The sequence below is a fragment of the Physella acuta genome, unplaced genomic scaffold (genome assembly GCF_028476545.2).
Source record: "Physella acuta isolate Inbredline_101_S28 unplaced genomic scaffold, ASM2847654v3 ptg000592l, whole genome shotgun sequence".
In the NCBI taxonomy this organism is placed as follows: Eukaryota; Metazoa; Mollusca; class Gastropoda; family Physidae; genus Physella; species Physella acuta.
The window spans coordinates 492501-510000 of record NW_026732111.1 but is presented as its reverse complement, the minus strand read 5'-3'; the positions used below and the strand labels follow the sequence as shown (position 1 = coordinate 510000).

General features: G+C 33.9%; 1 protein-coding gene and 1 long non-coding RNA gene across 2 annotated transcripts in view; one reads left to right on the top strand and one right to left on the bottom strand.

Annotated features, from left to right (window-relative positions):
* Positions 1–6687, bottom strand: part of LOC131947416 (uncharacterized) — a 25492-nt gene extending 18805 nt beyond the window's left edge. Inside the window, exons 1-6 of the mRNA XM_059308630.1 lie at positions 6648–6687; positions 6398–6535; positions 5489–6252; positions 5209–5313; positions 4952–5006; positions 3573–3935 (exon numbers count right to left, since the gene is read on the bottom strand). Coding sequence (XP_059164613.1) covers positions 3573–3935; positions 4952–5006; positions 5209–5313; positions 5489–6252; positions 6398–6535; positions 6648–6687 — 1465 coding nt within the window. The remainder of the gene's footprint in view (positions 1–3572; positions 3936–4951; positions 5007–5208; positions 5314–5488; positions 6253–6397; positions 6536–6647) is intronic.
* A 1231-nt stretch (positions 6688–7918) lies between these two features.
* Positions 7919–14181, top strand: LOC131947328 (uncharacterized). Its single transcript, XR_009387866.1, has 3 exons — positions 7919–7980; positions 9387–9485; positions 13951–14181. It is a non-coding gene; the product is annotated as an uncharacterized LOC131947328 (long non-coding RNA).
* Positions 14182–17500: the final 3319 nt, after the last annotated feature.

Here is a 17500-nt window from a genome sequence, read left to right as displayed (position 1 = left end):
GTTTGTTTTCGTTTGCTTTTTCGTTGTTTCTTTTTTTGTTGGTATTGGTGTTTGTTATTGGGTTTGTTGTTAGGTTTTTGTTTTCGTTTGCTTTTTTGCTTGTTTTTTCTTTGTGTTTGTATTGGTGTTTGTGGTTGTGGTTTGGTTTGTTGTTAGGTTTTTATTTTCGTTTGTATTTGTAATTGTGTTAGCGTTTTGTTTGCGTTTTGTTGTTTTGGTTGGTTGTGGTTTGGGTGGGCAATGCCGGGTTTATGGTGATTACTAAACATACAGGTAATGGTCTTTAACAGAAAGGTTTTTCACAGAAGCCAGAGCAGGGCCTGGCCGGGACGGCTAGTATATATATATATATATATATATATATATATATATATATATATATATATATATATATATATATATATATATATATATATATATATATATATATATATATATATATATATACTAGTTGTATGTAATTGCTTCACTATGATGTAAAATAAATTGAAAGTACTCTGAAGAAATTCGAAAAAAAAACACACAATGTTGCCCAACAAAATAAAACAATTTATCACTCGAAATAGAAAAAAAAGATACACACAATGAACGCAACACAATCTTTTTGTTATCCTTGTAAAAAAAATTAATATAATGATTCCTAGAAAATTAAGACAAACGAACTAGGGGAAATAATCACTCTTAATATAAATATGTATATTTCTACAAATTTAATTGTAAATGTCAAAACATAACACTAATTACTTTAGTATGTAAAAAAAACTTTACTTTATTCGTTTTTTACAAAAAATACGTTGTCTACAATCAGAATTAAATATATTGTCATCACAAATGCTAAAATCTTACGGTATAATTTAAGTATTTAAAATCAGAGTTGGTATAAAAGCACTCTTTTCATACTTTATATCAAAACTAAACCTAATAGGTGGAAGATTTTAAATAATAACCTACATCAACTACATGTAACTACATCATTGGTCATACAGTTGAGATCACACATTTTCTAATTAACCACTGTCTTTTGTGTTCTTTAAAGATCATTTTTTTTAAAATAATGATAAGGTAAGGGTAGGATCTCTGAATTGCACACACACCTATTTACAGGTAATCGCAAAAATAATATTTAAACAGTTCTACCTGTTTCAAAAGCTATTATTCTGGCGGCAAGGTACTTTGGTACGTCATTACGCGGTTCCCCAAATGTACCAACAGATCAGTTTGGGGTGGGTTGGGAGGGGAGGGGGTTCAACTTCATTCACCGCTGTCCGGTCACTTTAGGTCAATTATCTACCCAGCGTATACCTAGGTGTGTCCTGTTTTAGGTGGTGAAGTGTTGGTGGGGTGAGGTTTGGGGGAAACCAACTCAGAGTGAACATATCGTCAGTTTTTAGATGATGGTTCTAAACATACTTATATAATTTTACATATATGCTGATTCAGAAATAGATTTAAGTAAGTAACAGTGGTATTATGACAGTAAAAAAATTACATAGGGGTCCATGGGGGTGTAAACCTCCCTACCCCCCCCCCCTGCCTACGCCACTGGTGGGAAATTTGTCTTTGTGGAGAGCTGTGGCGAACAGATGTAAATTAACGTGAACGAGCCGACCCGCGGCATATCATACACCGCTATTTATCATTTTTTTTTTATTTTCTACTTTTCAGTAATTCATAATTTGTGAATTCGACAGTACCAATGCTGCCACTGAAAATATTTGCTTTAAAATACTATCAGTAGGTCGTTAAGGACGATACTACCCCCCCCCCCTCGTTTCCCCCAACCCCAACCCACCCCCCCCCCCCGGTGAAAGCAGCCTCCTCTTAGTTACCTCCCCTAAGTTTAAAATCGTTTCCAACTAAATTATCTGCCCCTAATAGCCGTCACTAAATCCGGCTCTACGATTGTAAACATTTAGTGTGGACACAGCTCACCAGACCATGTAGGGGTGGGGTGGTAGGGAGCGCGCTTACAGCTTGTTTTCTAGCGTCTCCAAGAAGAGAATTATATATATATATATATATATATATATATATATATACGAGCCGACCCGCGGCGTATCATACGCCGCTATTTAGTTGTTTTATTTTCTACTTTTCAGTAATTCATAATTTGTGAATTCGACAGTACCAATGCTGCCCCTGAAAATTTTACATGAGAGACAAAAAACTGATTATTTCATTGTTGATCGCTCTAAAACAAATTGTTTTTAATGATATGTGCGAAGAAACTCTCTACCGACTATACTGTAGCGTTTTAAAATGGGTTTTGTTAATATTTACAACATTATAGCAGGTTTAAAAGATAGTCGGTTTTGCTCGGTCTAAAACTCTCGGTGCAAACTGTCTATCTGTGCGCGCGCAGACTTCGCTGTTTTGAACCAAGAATTTCGGTCTCAGCCGCGTTCGTTCGTTTTGTCCAATGAACGTGATTAAGTTATATGTATGTTTTTAAGTTATAATTGACACTTACATATATATATATATATATATATATATATATATATATATATATATATATATATATATATATATATATATATACAAACACTAAATATGAACATAGGATACTCATTGCTGGCCTGTTCGGGTTTTGAAAAAAAAATGGGTTTTTTTTTTCAATTAAAACAAATTACAACATTATGTCATGTTTGTAAGTGCGTTACTCTGTTTTAAAATGAAACTTTATCTCTGATAAAAGACCTCTTACTCATAACATTCATTCGGTCAACAGAATATAAAACATGAAAGCTTTGTATAAATAATGGTGTCTCTTGTTATGTTTATTTTTATGTTTTTTTTTTATTTATATTATTAATCTTAAATACGTTGCCTTTTTATACAATGTCATTCTTTAGTAAGTAGTAAAAAAAGTAACAATTAAGAGGAGTAATTGCTTTTAATTTGTTTAGTACAAATCTATTAAAAGGAGCTTATGACTATTTAAAAAAGGGAAATAAGTCATGGAAGTGGTTTGAACGTTTGCTTATCTTTGATACGTTCGATTGTAGGAGAAAGAGGACTCGGCTTTCACAGCGGTTTATAAACAAAGGGAAAAAGAATATACAAGAGCGTGGGGTGATGTCTATAGAATAAAGAAAATCCAACTGCAGCTACAGTAATCTTTTTACAAAACAACCATCGAGTCAAAAATGCAAGAAAATTATTTTTTTAACTATAAAAAAATTATTATGGTCGGCCGTGGGCCCCTAAATGGCGTGCCCCCCCCCCCCGCATTGCAAGGTCTGGCGGCACTGTAGTTCCGCCCCTGGTACACATACATTTCTTAAACATAGAAACAAAATAAATGTAAAACAGAGTTATGTTATAAGTTTATTTTAGTCAAATAGAACATATAAATGATGACCAAAATGAATTACTTGAAATTAAGTAATGATTTTTAAAAATATAACATAAACCATTTAAGCTTTTGTAGAAATGTCATTCGTAGTCTAAACACATAGTAAGTTGTTAGCGTGTGCTTAACATGGTTGTTACATATTTTATTGTTGTGAGAATTTACCATCCACCAAGTTTTGTGTTGTACTTCTATAAACAAAGAATAGTAAAACTACTGTAGCTGGATAACGTTGCGCCTTGATCTGCTTGAAACACAAGTAAGTACAGATCTTGACCTTTCTTCATGTCAACAATCACTGACCTAGCTGAGCTAGTGTTGGCACATTTTACTTCTATAATTCTACACCTGTCTCCAGCCACCACACCAACTGTAATCTGTTTATCTTCACATTCATTTAGAGTTACACAGATGAGGTATAAACCATCATGTGGTGATACAAATTTTCCTGTTGTTGGATTAAAGTGTTGACCGTTATATTCGCGAACTTTACTAAATGATGAAATAACTAATCTACAACGGACAGGTGTGGGATTAGCAAGCTCCACATGACAAGCATATCTGTTACATACACGTGACTCTGTTGATTAGAAAACATATATATTTTACATGTTTAATTTAACGAATGCTCTGACTATTTGATCAATAATGTTTGCTGTTTGTCGTATCATGAGTTTATGTTACCAACCCTAAACGGTAACTCAAAATATGTTCTTTATTTGTAGTTTAGAATGTAGGGTAAAATGGCAAACTCAAATAAAACAGTATTTAAAAAAAAATAAGTTGTGTATAATATTTCAAAATGTTTACATAATTTTGTCTAAGACCACAAATTGAATCACTAGACCACCACTTTAGTACGGTCCTCAGTTTTAGTGGTGTTAGTTTATAGTGTACTGCGTATTGAAACTACAAGTGCAGTAGGTGATGTAATACGTCACGAAAGGTACGACAAATGTTATATTATGCGTTAAAATCTTACAGTCAGTATGTGTTTACAATATAGTTTAATTTTATAAGGTTTATCTTTTGAGACAAGAATTACTAGAACTATATTTATTTTGTGGTGCTTATGAAACTCTAAAAAACTCGAAGATATCGTTTTATATTAGACTTCAGCCCTGGCTCGAATGTGACACGAGGAAACAAACACCTGACGGAAACCCACGGGTCTAGAGACTGGCACTATGGGTGAGTGAAATGTTCCATTCTTTATCACGTTATGGTCTGTCTGGCTAACGAACATCACATTATGGTCTGGCTAACGAACATCACGATATGGTCTGTCTGGCTAACGAACATCATGTTGTGGTCTGTCTGGATAACGAACATCACGTTATGGTCTGTCTGGCTAACGAAGTGTAATTAATAAGTTATTACGTTCGTGTAAGAGAACAAGAGAGCTTGGCGCGGGGTGGAAGGAGGAGGATGGACAGATATTGAACAGAGTTGTGCAAAAATAATTAAGTGAGTACCGATATACCGTTGTATGTGTTACTTTTTCAAGAGAAAAAAATAAATACCATTAAATCAACATTGTTTTACGATAAGTCTAAATGAATTTCTTTAATTATTTTTCTTTCAAAACACACTTACCAATTAAATGCATTTCTTTGGACAACTTTGAAATGGTATTTTCAATATTGTAAAGCTAAACAAAAATAAAGTTTAAATGAAATAATTGAAATAAATTTCCTAAATATTATTAATGATATCGAATAGATGATGCAATGACCCACGCTTTTCTTTATATTTATTTAAATAGTGTTATTATATGTTATAAGAAAATCGATTATTTTCAGCTTTTTCGAGCATGATTAAATTATTACCTTTTTAAAACATTTAGTACATACCTTCTGTAATCTTTGTTCCCTTGTTTTCAAGTTCTGGTTAAATATTTGAATCAATTTGTCAATAGGCATCAATCTTTGTTGCAGAAGTTTGTACATCACATTGTGCTGAGTGAATTATTAAAATTAGACTATTTCTTTTACAGATGAAATTGCAGACTTTAAAGTGTGCCTCATCATTAGTTGCAATATCGTAAGTATTACTGGTGGAAAAACGAACCAACTGACTGTTAATAATATTTTACAATTTTGTTATTAAAATTGGATTAAGAAAAAAGTTTACCTTTGATTGCATTTTCTTAAGTTTGGTTGATGTATCGACCAAGATTTTATTATCTTCTTGTAAAGCAACAATGTGATCAGAATGTGTTTTAACTTCTTGTGTTATACTGTCTGTTTCATATGTGTGATCTTGCATCTCTTTATTTATTTTGACCAATTTGATTTTATGTTCTTTCACTTCTACAGAGATTTTCTCTAGGGTTTTGATTGACTTAGTTTCTTTGTCTTTTAAACTTTCAATTTCTTTGTTCAGCTCCATTACTTTGTTATCTTGTTCACTCATTTGTTTACTGAGGTTTTTGAAATTATGTTTTTGTTTTTTCGTCAGTTGTTCAATGTTTACCTCCATGTCACTCTGTTCTGTTTCAAAGTTGTCTCTCCATTGTTTTATTTCTGATATGTCATCTGTAGACTTGTCATTGGCGTCTTGTAGAGAAGATATAGCTGTCTCTATCTGCTCAAGTCGACTGACGTCTTGTAGAGAAGATATGGCTGTCTCTATCTGCTCAAGTCGACTGACGTCTTGTAGAGAAGATATAGCTGTCTCTATCTGCTCAAGTCGACTGACGTCTTGTAGAGAAGATATGGCTGTCTCTATCTGCTCAAGTCGACTGACGTCTTGTAGAGAAGATATGGCTGTCTCTATCTGCTCAAGTCGACTGACGTCTTGTAGAGAAGATATGGCTGTCTCTATCTGCTCAAGTCGACTGACGTCTTGTAGAGAAGATATGGCTGTCTCTATCTGCTCAAGGCGACTCAATATTTCTATAGTAATACATGATAAACAAATGAAATTATTCTAAGTATTAATTGTGTTTAGTAAATCATAAATACTTTATTTTTAATTAAGCTAAGACATATATGTGTACATCTTAAGATTTAGTTGTTTTAGTTTCTAAATATTCCATACCCGCTGTTGATTGAACGTGTTTAGTGACTTGATGTTTTGTTTTACTATGGACACGTTTTTCTGCTGCTGTAGTTTGTGGTGTTGACTGAGATAATGATGGCGTATATCCCTCGACATCTACGTTGTCTTTATTTTCATCTTGTTGATGTAAATGAACAAAATAATATTTTGTTACATTTCAAATAGTCGAATATCTATTGTTTAATAATCGTATCTCTTTCTGTTGATATTTTATAATTTGTGTTATAACTATAGTATGTATGATATTCGTTGTACCCCTTCAATACCATTAGTATAACAATATTAATTTAATAGGTAACTTTAACCATAGACTTTTTATAATTATTTAATGTTTTTTACTTATGATTGATGAAGACGCATTTAACAAACTCAATGTAGCTGCCTCCAGTTCCTGGCAAAGGTCGCTGTAGGTAAGAGACGGGTTGTCATTTTTATCTTCTATCCAAGTCTGACTTTTTTCGACAGCCTTGTAAACAAACATTTTTCAATGAACCGTGTGACCTTTTAATATACTTTTTTTAAAATTATTCAATAACTACTTTTTGACGACATAAGGGTTTGTACGTTTCAAAATAAATAGCAACATTAATAATCCATTACGTTTTTCATAACTTCCAAGACAGGTTCCAGAACTTGTATCTGTTCTTCCAAATATTTCTTGTGTCGTGTAACAAGTTCAACTTGAATCCTGGGTCGCATCTTACAATGTAGTTTAAAGATTTTGTCGCGGTATTGACTAATTAAATTGAAAAGTTAGAAAAATATAAACAAATTAAATAAAACAAAATATCCACAACCCAATCAGATGGTTTTAAAATAAAGTCACAGTTAATAAGGTAACACTTCTAACATGGCTGTCTAGCGAGAAACTTAAATGATATACGTTTAAACTGTTTTTATTTAACGCGTTATTCTACTATAAATCTTGCATATTGTTATTTTTCTTATTGCATGAGATTGCACTCTTTACTAAATACATTTACATCCAACAAATGAAAATAAAAGTGTCCATCGAGAAAATCAGCTGTTATAAAAAATTATTTCATTAATGAACATGGCCGCAATAGACGAGACGTAGGCTGCTAGATCTGTTTTTTGTCTCCAACTACAATATTTCATCCAGGTAAAAGCCACGTATCTGTGTATTTAGTAGGTCATTCAAATGGTTTTATGTCGAACAGACTATTATCTGATTATTTAATCGTGTTCCTCTATCTATAACATATCTTAAAATAGGTACTATTTATATTCGAAAAATTCAAACTAAACGACACATTATATGATCCACAATTGAATACACGTTTTATTATTAATTAAGATACATGTATAATCTCTAAACCATTTGATTACACTTACTTTAATCTTGACTTCTGGTATTCTTTTGACGTGTAGGTAAAACGTTATCAAACTATTCCACAACTTCTATCCTGCTCGTGAAACTGAAAGTAATAAATGGGAAATTCCGCTATTATCTATTACGTTGAAACATCGGTACAAAGTACACAATAACTCAAGGGACATAACTGTGGCTGATCTTGTTTTTGTAGCAAAAACACATTGAGGTAAAGAAGGTTACATAATTTACTGTTTAATTTCATTACATATGTACTTACATATAAGCCTACATATGTGATATATGTATATACGATATATTGCTTATTATATGCAGATAGACGTTTATGGTTAGATTTTGTGTTAGGTCTAGAATTAGGTTAGGAACATGAATGAGTCCAGTAAAAGTTCAGATATAATCAACTCATGAAGAGTTCACGTTAAAATAACTACTATCGAGAAAACAAATGAATGAGAGTTTATGACAGAATATTCAATGCAGAAGAAAACTAAATCCTGTTCGACATCATTATTCGTGTGGATAACGTGTGGTGGCTACAACCACAAATCTCCTCAGTGCTCGTTCGACGTCGTTTTATATCGAGATTATTCTACGTTGACGGTTGTTTTGTTATAAGTTTTTCGATCACTAATTTATGTGTGATCGGATAATATTTGTGTGATTTAGATCTTAATGAATGGAGTCGTGTGGGCGTTTATGCTTCGTTCAGATATCTATAAACATGGTGGTGTGATTAGCTAATGGTCAATAATAAAATTGAAGTAGTTTATTTTTATTATCAAGGTCAATGGTCAAGATGTAACTTTGTTAGAAAGGTAAAGATTTTAAATTGAATAATGATTATTCCCTAAATGTATTGAATTACATCGGTAGAAAAATAGAGTTGTGTTTTTTTTAATTTTTGTCTGTATGAGTTATATTTTAAATCTACCTATAATTAATTTTATAATGTGTCTATATTTTATATTAAAAAAAAAAACTATTTTTTTTTATTTTAATAAATAATCACGTAATGTATATAAAGCATTAAATGCTTCCTAAATTTAGTATTTAGAATAGTTTTTGTTTTTAAAAAAATAATATAAGTCTAAAAATTTTAAAACGTAGCTGAAAGATATTACAATTATATGCATACGTATTTAATACTGTATTTTACGTAGTGCAACTGTTAAAATATCATACTGTATTTTGAATTCTAACTCTTACAATTGTTACCTTTAGTCTTGCAGAACCTAGAAATAAATTACTTTCTACTTTATTCTTATGTTAAAGCAAAGTAACTTATCTTTTTCTGAATAAAAAAGAATTGAGATTTTACATTTTTTTTTATTAACGGCAACATCTGTCTGTTCGTCTTATCAATATGTGTAACGTGAATGTAATCCAATTTTGTAAGATAACGCCAAATTTAAACATTTAGTTTGTAGGTAATGAAATATTGTAAAACGGTGCAAATCAACTAATAGTGCCATAGTATCTGGTTAGAATAGCCGGTTATTCTCCATAATGATTTTTCTCTTATTCAATTTCCTAAATGTCACATGCCAAATACTTATCTGAATGAACACACATTAGAGAGTATCTTACTTAAGCTAGCTGTGTTTTCTTCTATAGATGCGTCCGAGAATTCAAATCAGACAAGTCACTAATCACATGAAATATTTACAAGAACAGATTCGAATTGTGGAGCCTGTTATTAAAGCTATGAAAAATGTAAGTTAAACTGTAATTAGGGCATACAAAAGCACATATAAATAAAGGATCAAAAGCTATATGGATTGTATAAGTCATCCTAATATATAAAAGACCCTATGCGCACTTCTCTCTCTCTCTCTGTCCGCAAAATATTTTCGCCGGACATCAAATCAGAAACTGCATCGATATATGAAGAACTTTATACGGACTTTTGTTGAAAATAATATGTTAGATGTTTTAAATGTATAACCACAATTTTATTTAAAGAAGAAAAATAAAAAATAAATGCGTATTTGAATGTAGAAAAACAATTTTAATTATGCAACCGGAAGAGTGTTTAAACTTGGGACAAGAACGCATTTAATAATGACGTAGCTTATTGTTTACACTAAAAACAGAGCACGAAACTGAATAAAAAGAAATGAACTATTTCATTCAAATATGATTTATAGCTATGTACGCTATGAAATGTATACAATACGATTTTCTCGGCCTAAACTTAAAAAAATTATTTTATCTATTTGGATTCTAGATCTAGGGATTCTAGATCTAGATATATCCTAGATTATCTAGATCTAGATATTCTAGATCATCTAGATCTAGAGATTCTAGATCTAGATCTAGATGGTCTAGATCAGGGGTCTCCAAACTTTTAAGTCCGAGGGCCGCATTAACTATCAATTTTCAGTTCGGGGGCCAGTTTCTTCCAGGCGTATCTTTGATTTTTCTGGTCAAAGTTCCTCAGCCATCACCAACAAACGCTTTTTCCGTGGACAAAAAGATCTCCGCGGGCCGGATGAGAGGACATCGCGGGCCGCATCTGGCCCGCGGGCCGTAGTTTGGAGACCCCTGATCTAGATCTACGGAAAAACTAGACTTACACAGATGTAGACCTAGATCGAGAATCTATTCAAATAATACATTTCTATACTAAAGTATTTCAGGCCTTAATTACTTTATTGAAATCTTCGTTTATCTATGCAATTTGCTAATCTCTATAATATATAAAGCTAAGTTGTCGGGTGCACTTCCCGGCGCCGCAGGCGCTTCAAATTTGGCAGGATCTTGCAGGGGACCGGTTGGTCGAAAAGTCTACGATGAGTGGGTCAAAACTGACCTCGATCGACCGGCGCCTTATATAGGCGAATTAATTAAGCATTCAAATTCTCAATGTTTTCGAAAGCCTAAGCGAAGCTGGGCAGCATGCCTAGTCTTTACAAGAATTCTGGCTAGTGAGAATGGGAGTGGGCCGGGGGTAGAGGGAGAGGTGAACATATATTGACTCTTTTAACTACCCCAGATTGTACAGGAATACAAATATAAAACTTCAACTTGTTTTAAAATAAAAACTAGGTTGTGGAGAAAAGTAATACTTGGCTGCAAGATAAAAATAGCCTACCGTCCTTGACCTACATTGAGTTACAGCAAGAACTCGACTCAGTATCCACAGCCTTGTTGGATGTGTCGTCAGAAATTTTAACGTATTTTAAAACAAAATTGTTTTCGTGTTCACATATTACACAGTGCTGTCTTATTCGCTTGTCTCTACCAGAAAGACCCCTAGCAATCGTTAACTCCTGCTTTAATACACGATATCGACATTGGCTAACAATACATAAACACTCCTCTCTCTTAAGTTGTAAAGGATTCTTACTTATTTTAAATCTAAACCACAAACAACTATTGTTATTATCTGTACGTATTTTTAAAAAAAATACCATTGGTGGGTGGAGGGTGGGAATGGATACCAACTCAAAACTTTGCAGAGTTTACAGTGGTAAAAAAAATCGTCAGCACTAGTTTTAATGTAAAAGTGTGATAACAATGATTGTAATGAGGATACCTGTGCATATTGACGTCAACAATATTTGTACATCCGTTTGTTGGGGTATAATTTGTCCATACAACAGTTCTTGAATATAAGTTACACACACACACACACACGATTTGCTATGATTGTTTACTTCTGCTATTATTTATGTCTAATCCAGCGACACTGGCCTCGCTTAATCATTTTAAACCGTAACGAAATCTCAGAAAATGTAATTGCTATAAGTAACACATACGTATCTAATTCATGTAAGTTAATGTTAAATGAGCAATACACGAGTTTGATGGTGCTAACGTTACCACGGTGTTTAATAGAGTGGGAGAAGTATTACAGAATAACTGAGAATGATACTAAACGTACACTTTCAAATTATGCCGTTATAGATAATTGTTTAAATATAAATGAAATATAATCCATATTTCAATTCGGGTGTTAAAATAAAATGGTTTGATTTGTTTTGTTTTTTTCTGTTTTGGTCACATTTGTATACACATACAATGACTCATACAATGTATTTGTCTTTAGGTGTTATCAGTTTTTCTTTTCAGGCACCTCTTCGGAGTGGGTTGGGTCATTGACCTAAGCGCGTCCATCCTCCCTCCACATCCAAAAATCAGAACGAAAATATATATTTTTATATAATAATAATTTTATAGAAAATATATTTTTAAGAGTACCCACTCCCCACACAAACTTAACCCCCCCCCCCCCCCCCGCAGTAACATGGTCTAAACCAGGGGTCGGCAACCTTTTGAGACAGAAGAGCCAAAAGTTACAATTTTCAAAATTTCCCAGGTTTAAAAGAGCCACTAACATTTTTAAAATGTCAATATTTTATTTTCTGATTAAGATTAGGTAAATTTATTTGATTTATTATTTAAAATAAATAGCTTTATTTATGAAATTATATTTATTCATATACAAAGGTAAACTTGTTTCGCCAGAAAAAAATGAAATTAGTAATAAAAAATAAAAATATAGGATTGTCCAAATCCACTTTAGAAGCTGTTAACTTTTCCCCTTCTTTACGGATATCACCGGCACAGGAGGTGTCTGCCATTAGCCAGGCAGGACTCAACACGGCATACTTCGACAAACTGGCTTCGACATCGGTTTGGTTACCGTGTCTCGGTCCCCTCTGTCCTTTGGTTCTCACCAGGCTTATCTTCTAGCCCATTGAACGCAAAGTAAACTTGTACCCCACCGTCCAGTGCCCGGCTCAACAGTAGGAAGCTAATAACTAAAAAAAACTACGTCACTCATGACAAATTAATGATTATTAACGGATAAGAAAATGCATTCTAAATAAAATAACATTCCCCATTAAAGTCGGCACTTGGGCTTTGGCACGCATGGAAAGGTCGCCACGGGGCTGTCCACAGTACGGCTGTCCTGCTGGGTCTGGTGCCCAAACGGCCATTAGCAGTCAGTATACTTTCTACTGCACCTATTCCCACTGTTCTCTGATGAGATTTTTTTTTTCTTTTTAAACTAGTGTTTCTTTACAGAATATATTTTGTTATGAGTTTTGATAATAAAATAATATAAATATTATACTAATATTTGTGCAAGGAGATTGAGAGCCGCATCTTGTCATCAAAAGAGCAGAATGCGGCTCGCGACCCCTGGTCTAAATAATCATTAAAAAAGTTTTAAAAAACCCACGTTTTCTGATTGAACTAAAAAGTAGAAAATAAACGCTATAATGCAAGCGATCACTCTACTATAAGCGCTGAAAAACGTGGGGCGCCGAAGTAAAAGTTATATTACTATTGATTAGATAATACTATTGACTTTTATTAGGGAGCTTGTAGAGAGTCAACAGTATTAGAAACTGTAAGAAAATCACGGCGCCCCACGTTTTTGATCGCTTATAGTAGAGTGATCGCTTGCATTATAGCGTTTATTTTCTACTTTTTAGTTCAATCAGAAAACGTGGGTTTTTTAAAACTTTTTTAATGATTATTATTTTTTACTTTTTAGTCTTTGTTTGTTTGCATTAAAATCTTGCTATCGATTTTATCTTTTCACTTTTTTTGGGTAAACGAAGACAACTCGTAAAAAGACAACTCGTAAAAAGACACATAGATTTGAACCCGTGTCGAGTGGGATAGCAATCGTGTGCCCAACCACTCGACCATATCGTCTCCCCCAAACTGGCATACCTCCTGTAACTTTAAACTCGGTTCAAGCTAAATTATCTGCCCCTAAGCCTGTGGCGATTTGGGATCGTTCGCTTCACTGCGCGCGAGGTACGCGTCGCTGGTTTTTTTTCTAATGGCTAGCAGAGGAGAATTATATATATAGATTATATAGCGGTCTAAAATGCTCAATAAAATGTTTCCATTGATCAATTTAGTAATAATAACAATTGAATATTCAATGGTCATCCAAAAGAAAGCTTCCCTGAAAATTTCAGCGCGCTAGCTAACTGGGAAGTGCCAGAAATTTCGATCGCAAGATTTGATTGGAAAGACAAACAAATAAACACACAGAGAAAGCAAGTTAAAGAAAACGTGGGAAAAAATACTGAATGTTACAACATAAACTAATGACAAGACAAAGTTTCCTTATAAGGATCAAATAGTCAGAGCTTTGCTTGTATGTGTGAACTTGAACATGTCAATCATACAGATATTTTCTATTCCACAGAGTCACGTGTATGTAACAGATGTGCTCGTTATGAAGAGCTTGATGATCCCACACTTGTCTGTGACAATTTGAACTTTTAATCAGTACGTGGATGCTACGGTCTAGATTTTATCAAACACTAGGAATATTTGTATCATCACACGATGGTTTTTATCTTGCCTGTGTGACACTTGATAAAAGCACCGATAAATTCATTAGAGTTGGTGCGTGGTCTGGAGATGGGTATTGTTCGACAATATAAATAAAAGTTAAGTGCACCTAAACTAGCGCTGCTGGGTCAGTGGTTGTTGACATGAAGTAACGTCAAAAATGTTTCTCAGACCAAGACGCAAATTTATCCCGCTGCAGTAGTTTTACTATCGTTAGTTTATATAAGTGCAACACAAAACATGTTGTATGGTGAACTCACAAAATAACAAAACATATAATCACAAAGCCAAAAACAAGACACTCACTTTGACCTGTTATTATTTGTATTTATATCAATACAATAAACACTAAATTTCTTAAGGTCTGCTTAAAAATAATGTGTTAAGTGTTAGAGACTGCATCAACAGGACTAAAATCTTTAAGAGAAAGTTGCTGTGATGTTCTTTTGTTTATATATTTTATTCACTAAAACATACATTTTACACTTTATGAGATCATATTTAAATGATAATTACACTAAGGGACATAACCAATAAAATATATTTCAAAGTATACATATCTTGATAAGCTCCCGTGAAGGTTTCCTTACATTTTTTACTTTCTCGTATAAACAAAGTATAGAGAAAGTCTTGTAATCGTGCAAAAAAATAAAATTACAAATCTCGACGTTTTACACCTCACTGATACGGAAAAACATAATTTTGCAATCTTGTCCGAATGTCTGTGTGTCTGTCTGTGTGTGTGTCTGTCTGTCTGTGTGTAAACAATATAACTGGAGTATCGTTACAGCTAGGTTGATGAAATCTGATATATAAGTATTTTATCAAAATCGTAGATCCCGTTCAACTTTTGAGCGATTTCCGATAACAGGAAGTGGTACTTTTTCTACTTTGAATTTTTCAAAAGCCTATTACTTGAGTACTATTTCAGATAGAATAATTAGTAATACAACAGATAGTGTTAGTTACCTCACAAGTTAAAGACAGTTACAAGTACTATGGACGTTTCGACCCAAGGTCTTCGTCAGCACACAACAGTGTGGTTACAGATTAGACATATAAAGACAAACAGTAACACAGTTTTTGACTTAGCTCGACAGTGAAAAACACGTCTTGTCTGCTAGCAACGCTATCCAAAAGAAAAGACGCGTGAGAAGGACGCTTGGACACCGTATAGGGGTGGGGTTGGGGGCGTGGTGTATGCGGGAGGGGGGGGGGAAGGGGGTTGGTTAGGTGAAAGATATCTGTTCATTCAAGCCATCGGGTGCCCGTGTACCAAATTTAAGTATTAGTCGCGTTTCAGTGCTAAGGCGATTTTTAAAATTGTGGCAAAACCGAACGGCGGTTACACAAAAGTTTTTTTTTTTATGTCATGTCCACTCTTGTTGAAGTGTTTGGCCACAGGAAGACCGTCTTCATTGTTGATTGAACGCAGATGTTGGCTAACCCTGTCAGACAATCGTTTCCCTGTTTGTCCAATATAAAAGATGTTGCATCGCCTGCACTGGATGACGTAAACTACGTTACGGGACTCACAGTTAAAGTGATTTTTAATTTTGAGGGTTCCCTTCGGCATCTGGAGTGATTCAACCTGAAGGGTGAAATGACAAGGAGTTGCGCCCAATCTGATGGTGGTAGTGGGTGGCAGGCGGCTGCGAACTAAAAGGTCTCTGAGATTGCGTTCCCTTCTATACACAACCAAAGGATTCTGTTGAAATAAATGGCCTAAATGGGGGTCTGACTTGAGGAAAGAATAATTTTTTATAATGATATTTTTAGCCAAAACCGAATGAGGATGGTAGGGTAAGATGAGATTAGTTCTATCTGACTTTTGTTTTGGAAATTGCTGAAGGAAGGCTTGGTGGTTAACAGTTGTTATGCGATGTAGTGCTGACTCGAGTATATGCTCCGGGTATTACCGGAGTCGGAAGAACTGTAATAGCTCATGGGCCTTGATCCAAAAGTCGTCATCATCTTGACAAATACGTCGTAGTCTTAAAAATTGTGAGAATGGTATAGAATTTTTGCAGGCCGGGGAGTTTGACGAAGAGTAAAGCAGATGTGAATGTGAGTCAGTTGGTTTGTAGAATACAGTCCTCCCAACGTTGGTTGTGTTAAGCGATATTGTCATACCCAGGAAGTTAACAGAACTGCCTGAAATTTCAGAGGTAAATTTAATGTTGGGGTGGTAGTTGTTGCAGAAACATTTACACAAACGTGTACACAAACAGGTACACAAACAGGTACAAATTAACTATCGTTACTCCAGTTACCTACACAGTCACTAATGCCATTGTGATTTTATACAATGTCATCTACTATTTTTTTTAAAAAGTGAATATTTTGTCAAAGTTATATTAATTACATTCATATTAATTACTTTTAAAATGTTTTTTTTTTGTAACGAAAATAAAAGGTGTATTTACAAACACTTAAAATAATTATTTTTCTATATCTCCGTCTAGAATACAGCAATTAAACATATCCTTACAGTATAACAACATATGTGTGTCACCTCATGCATGCATACAAAATTTCGAGTGAACAGATACACATGTGAGCACGTATGTGCAATCATTTATGTGTACTCTGGTGTGCATGTGTGAATTAACATCAGACACAAGATTTGGATTAGCTCACACACACACTAGATTTGGTTTAGCTCACATACAAGATTTGGTTTAGCTCACACGCAAGATTTAGTTTAGCTCACACACAAGATTTGGTTTAGCTCACACACAAGATTTAATTTAGCTCACACACAAGATTTGGTTTAGCTCACACACACAAGATTTGGTTTAGCTCACACACACAAGGGTTGGTTTAGCTCACACACACAAGATTTGGTTTAGCTCACAGACACAAGAGTTGGTTTAGCTCATACACACAAGATTTAGTTTAGCTCACACTCACAAGATTTGTTTTATCTCACTCACACAAGATTTAGTTTAGCTCACATACACAAGATTTGGTTTAGCTCACACACACGTGTGGGCAGAAAAAGCTGTTTCTAAACGTTATTTAAAATATAAAACAAATAGAAATAATTGTGATATTTTATTGTTTAAACAAAATACAACACAAGCTCAACGATTGTAAAATAAACGTTGTGTTAGTCAATGTGTAGCTAGATCAGTTCATATTTCCTTTTAATTTTTTAGTTAATGAGCAGAGTTAGTCTGGGCAGATTTAACCTGAATTTTTTCATATAACTAATACATCGCCGTGTGTCAAAATGCTATGCGCTATATTGCACGCTAAAACTGTGTACATCCAGCTTTTATTTCTGGCTTTGATTCCATAGCATTTGTTCATATAAAGAACAAAGTACAAGGCAGCACTTGTTTCATTTAGGAGTTTTTCTCCTAGATGAGTGTTTGTCCCTGGTTATCGAGCCTAAT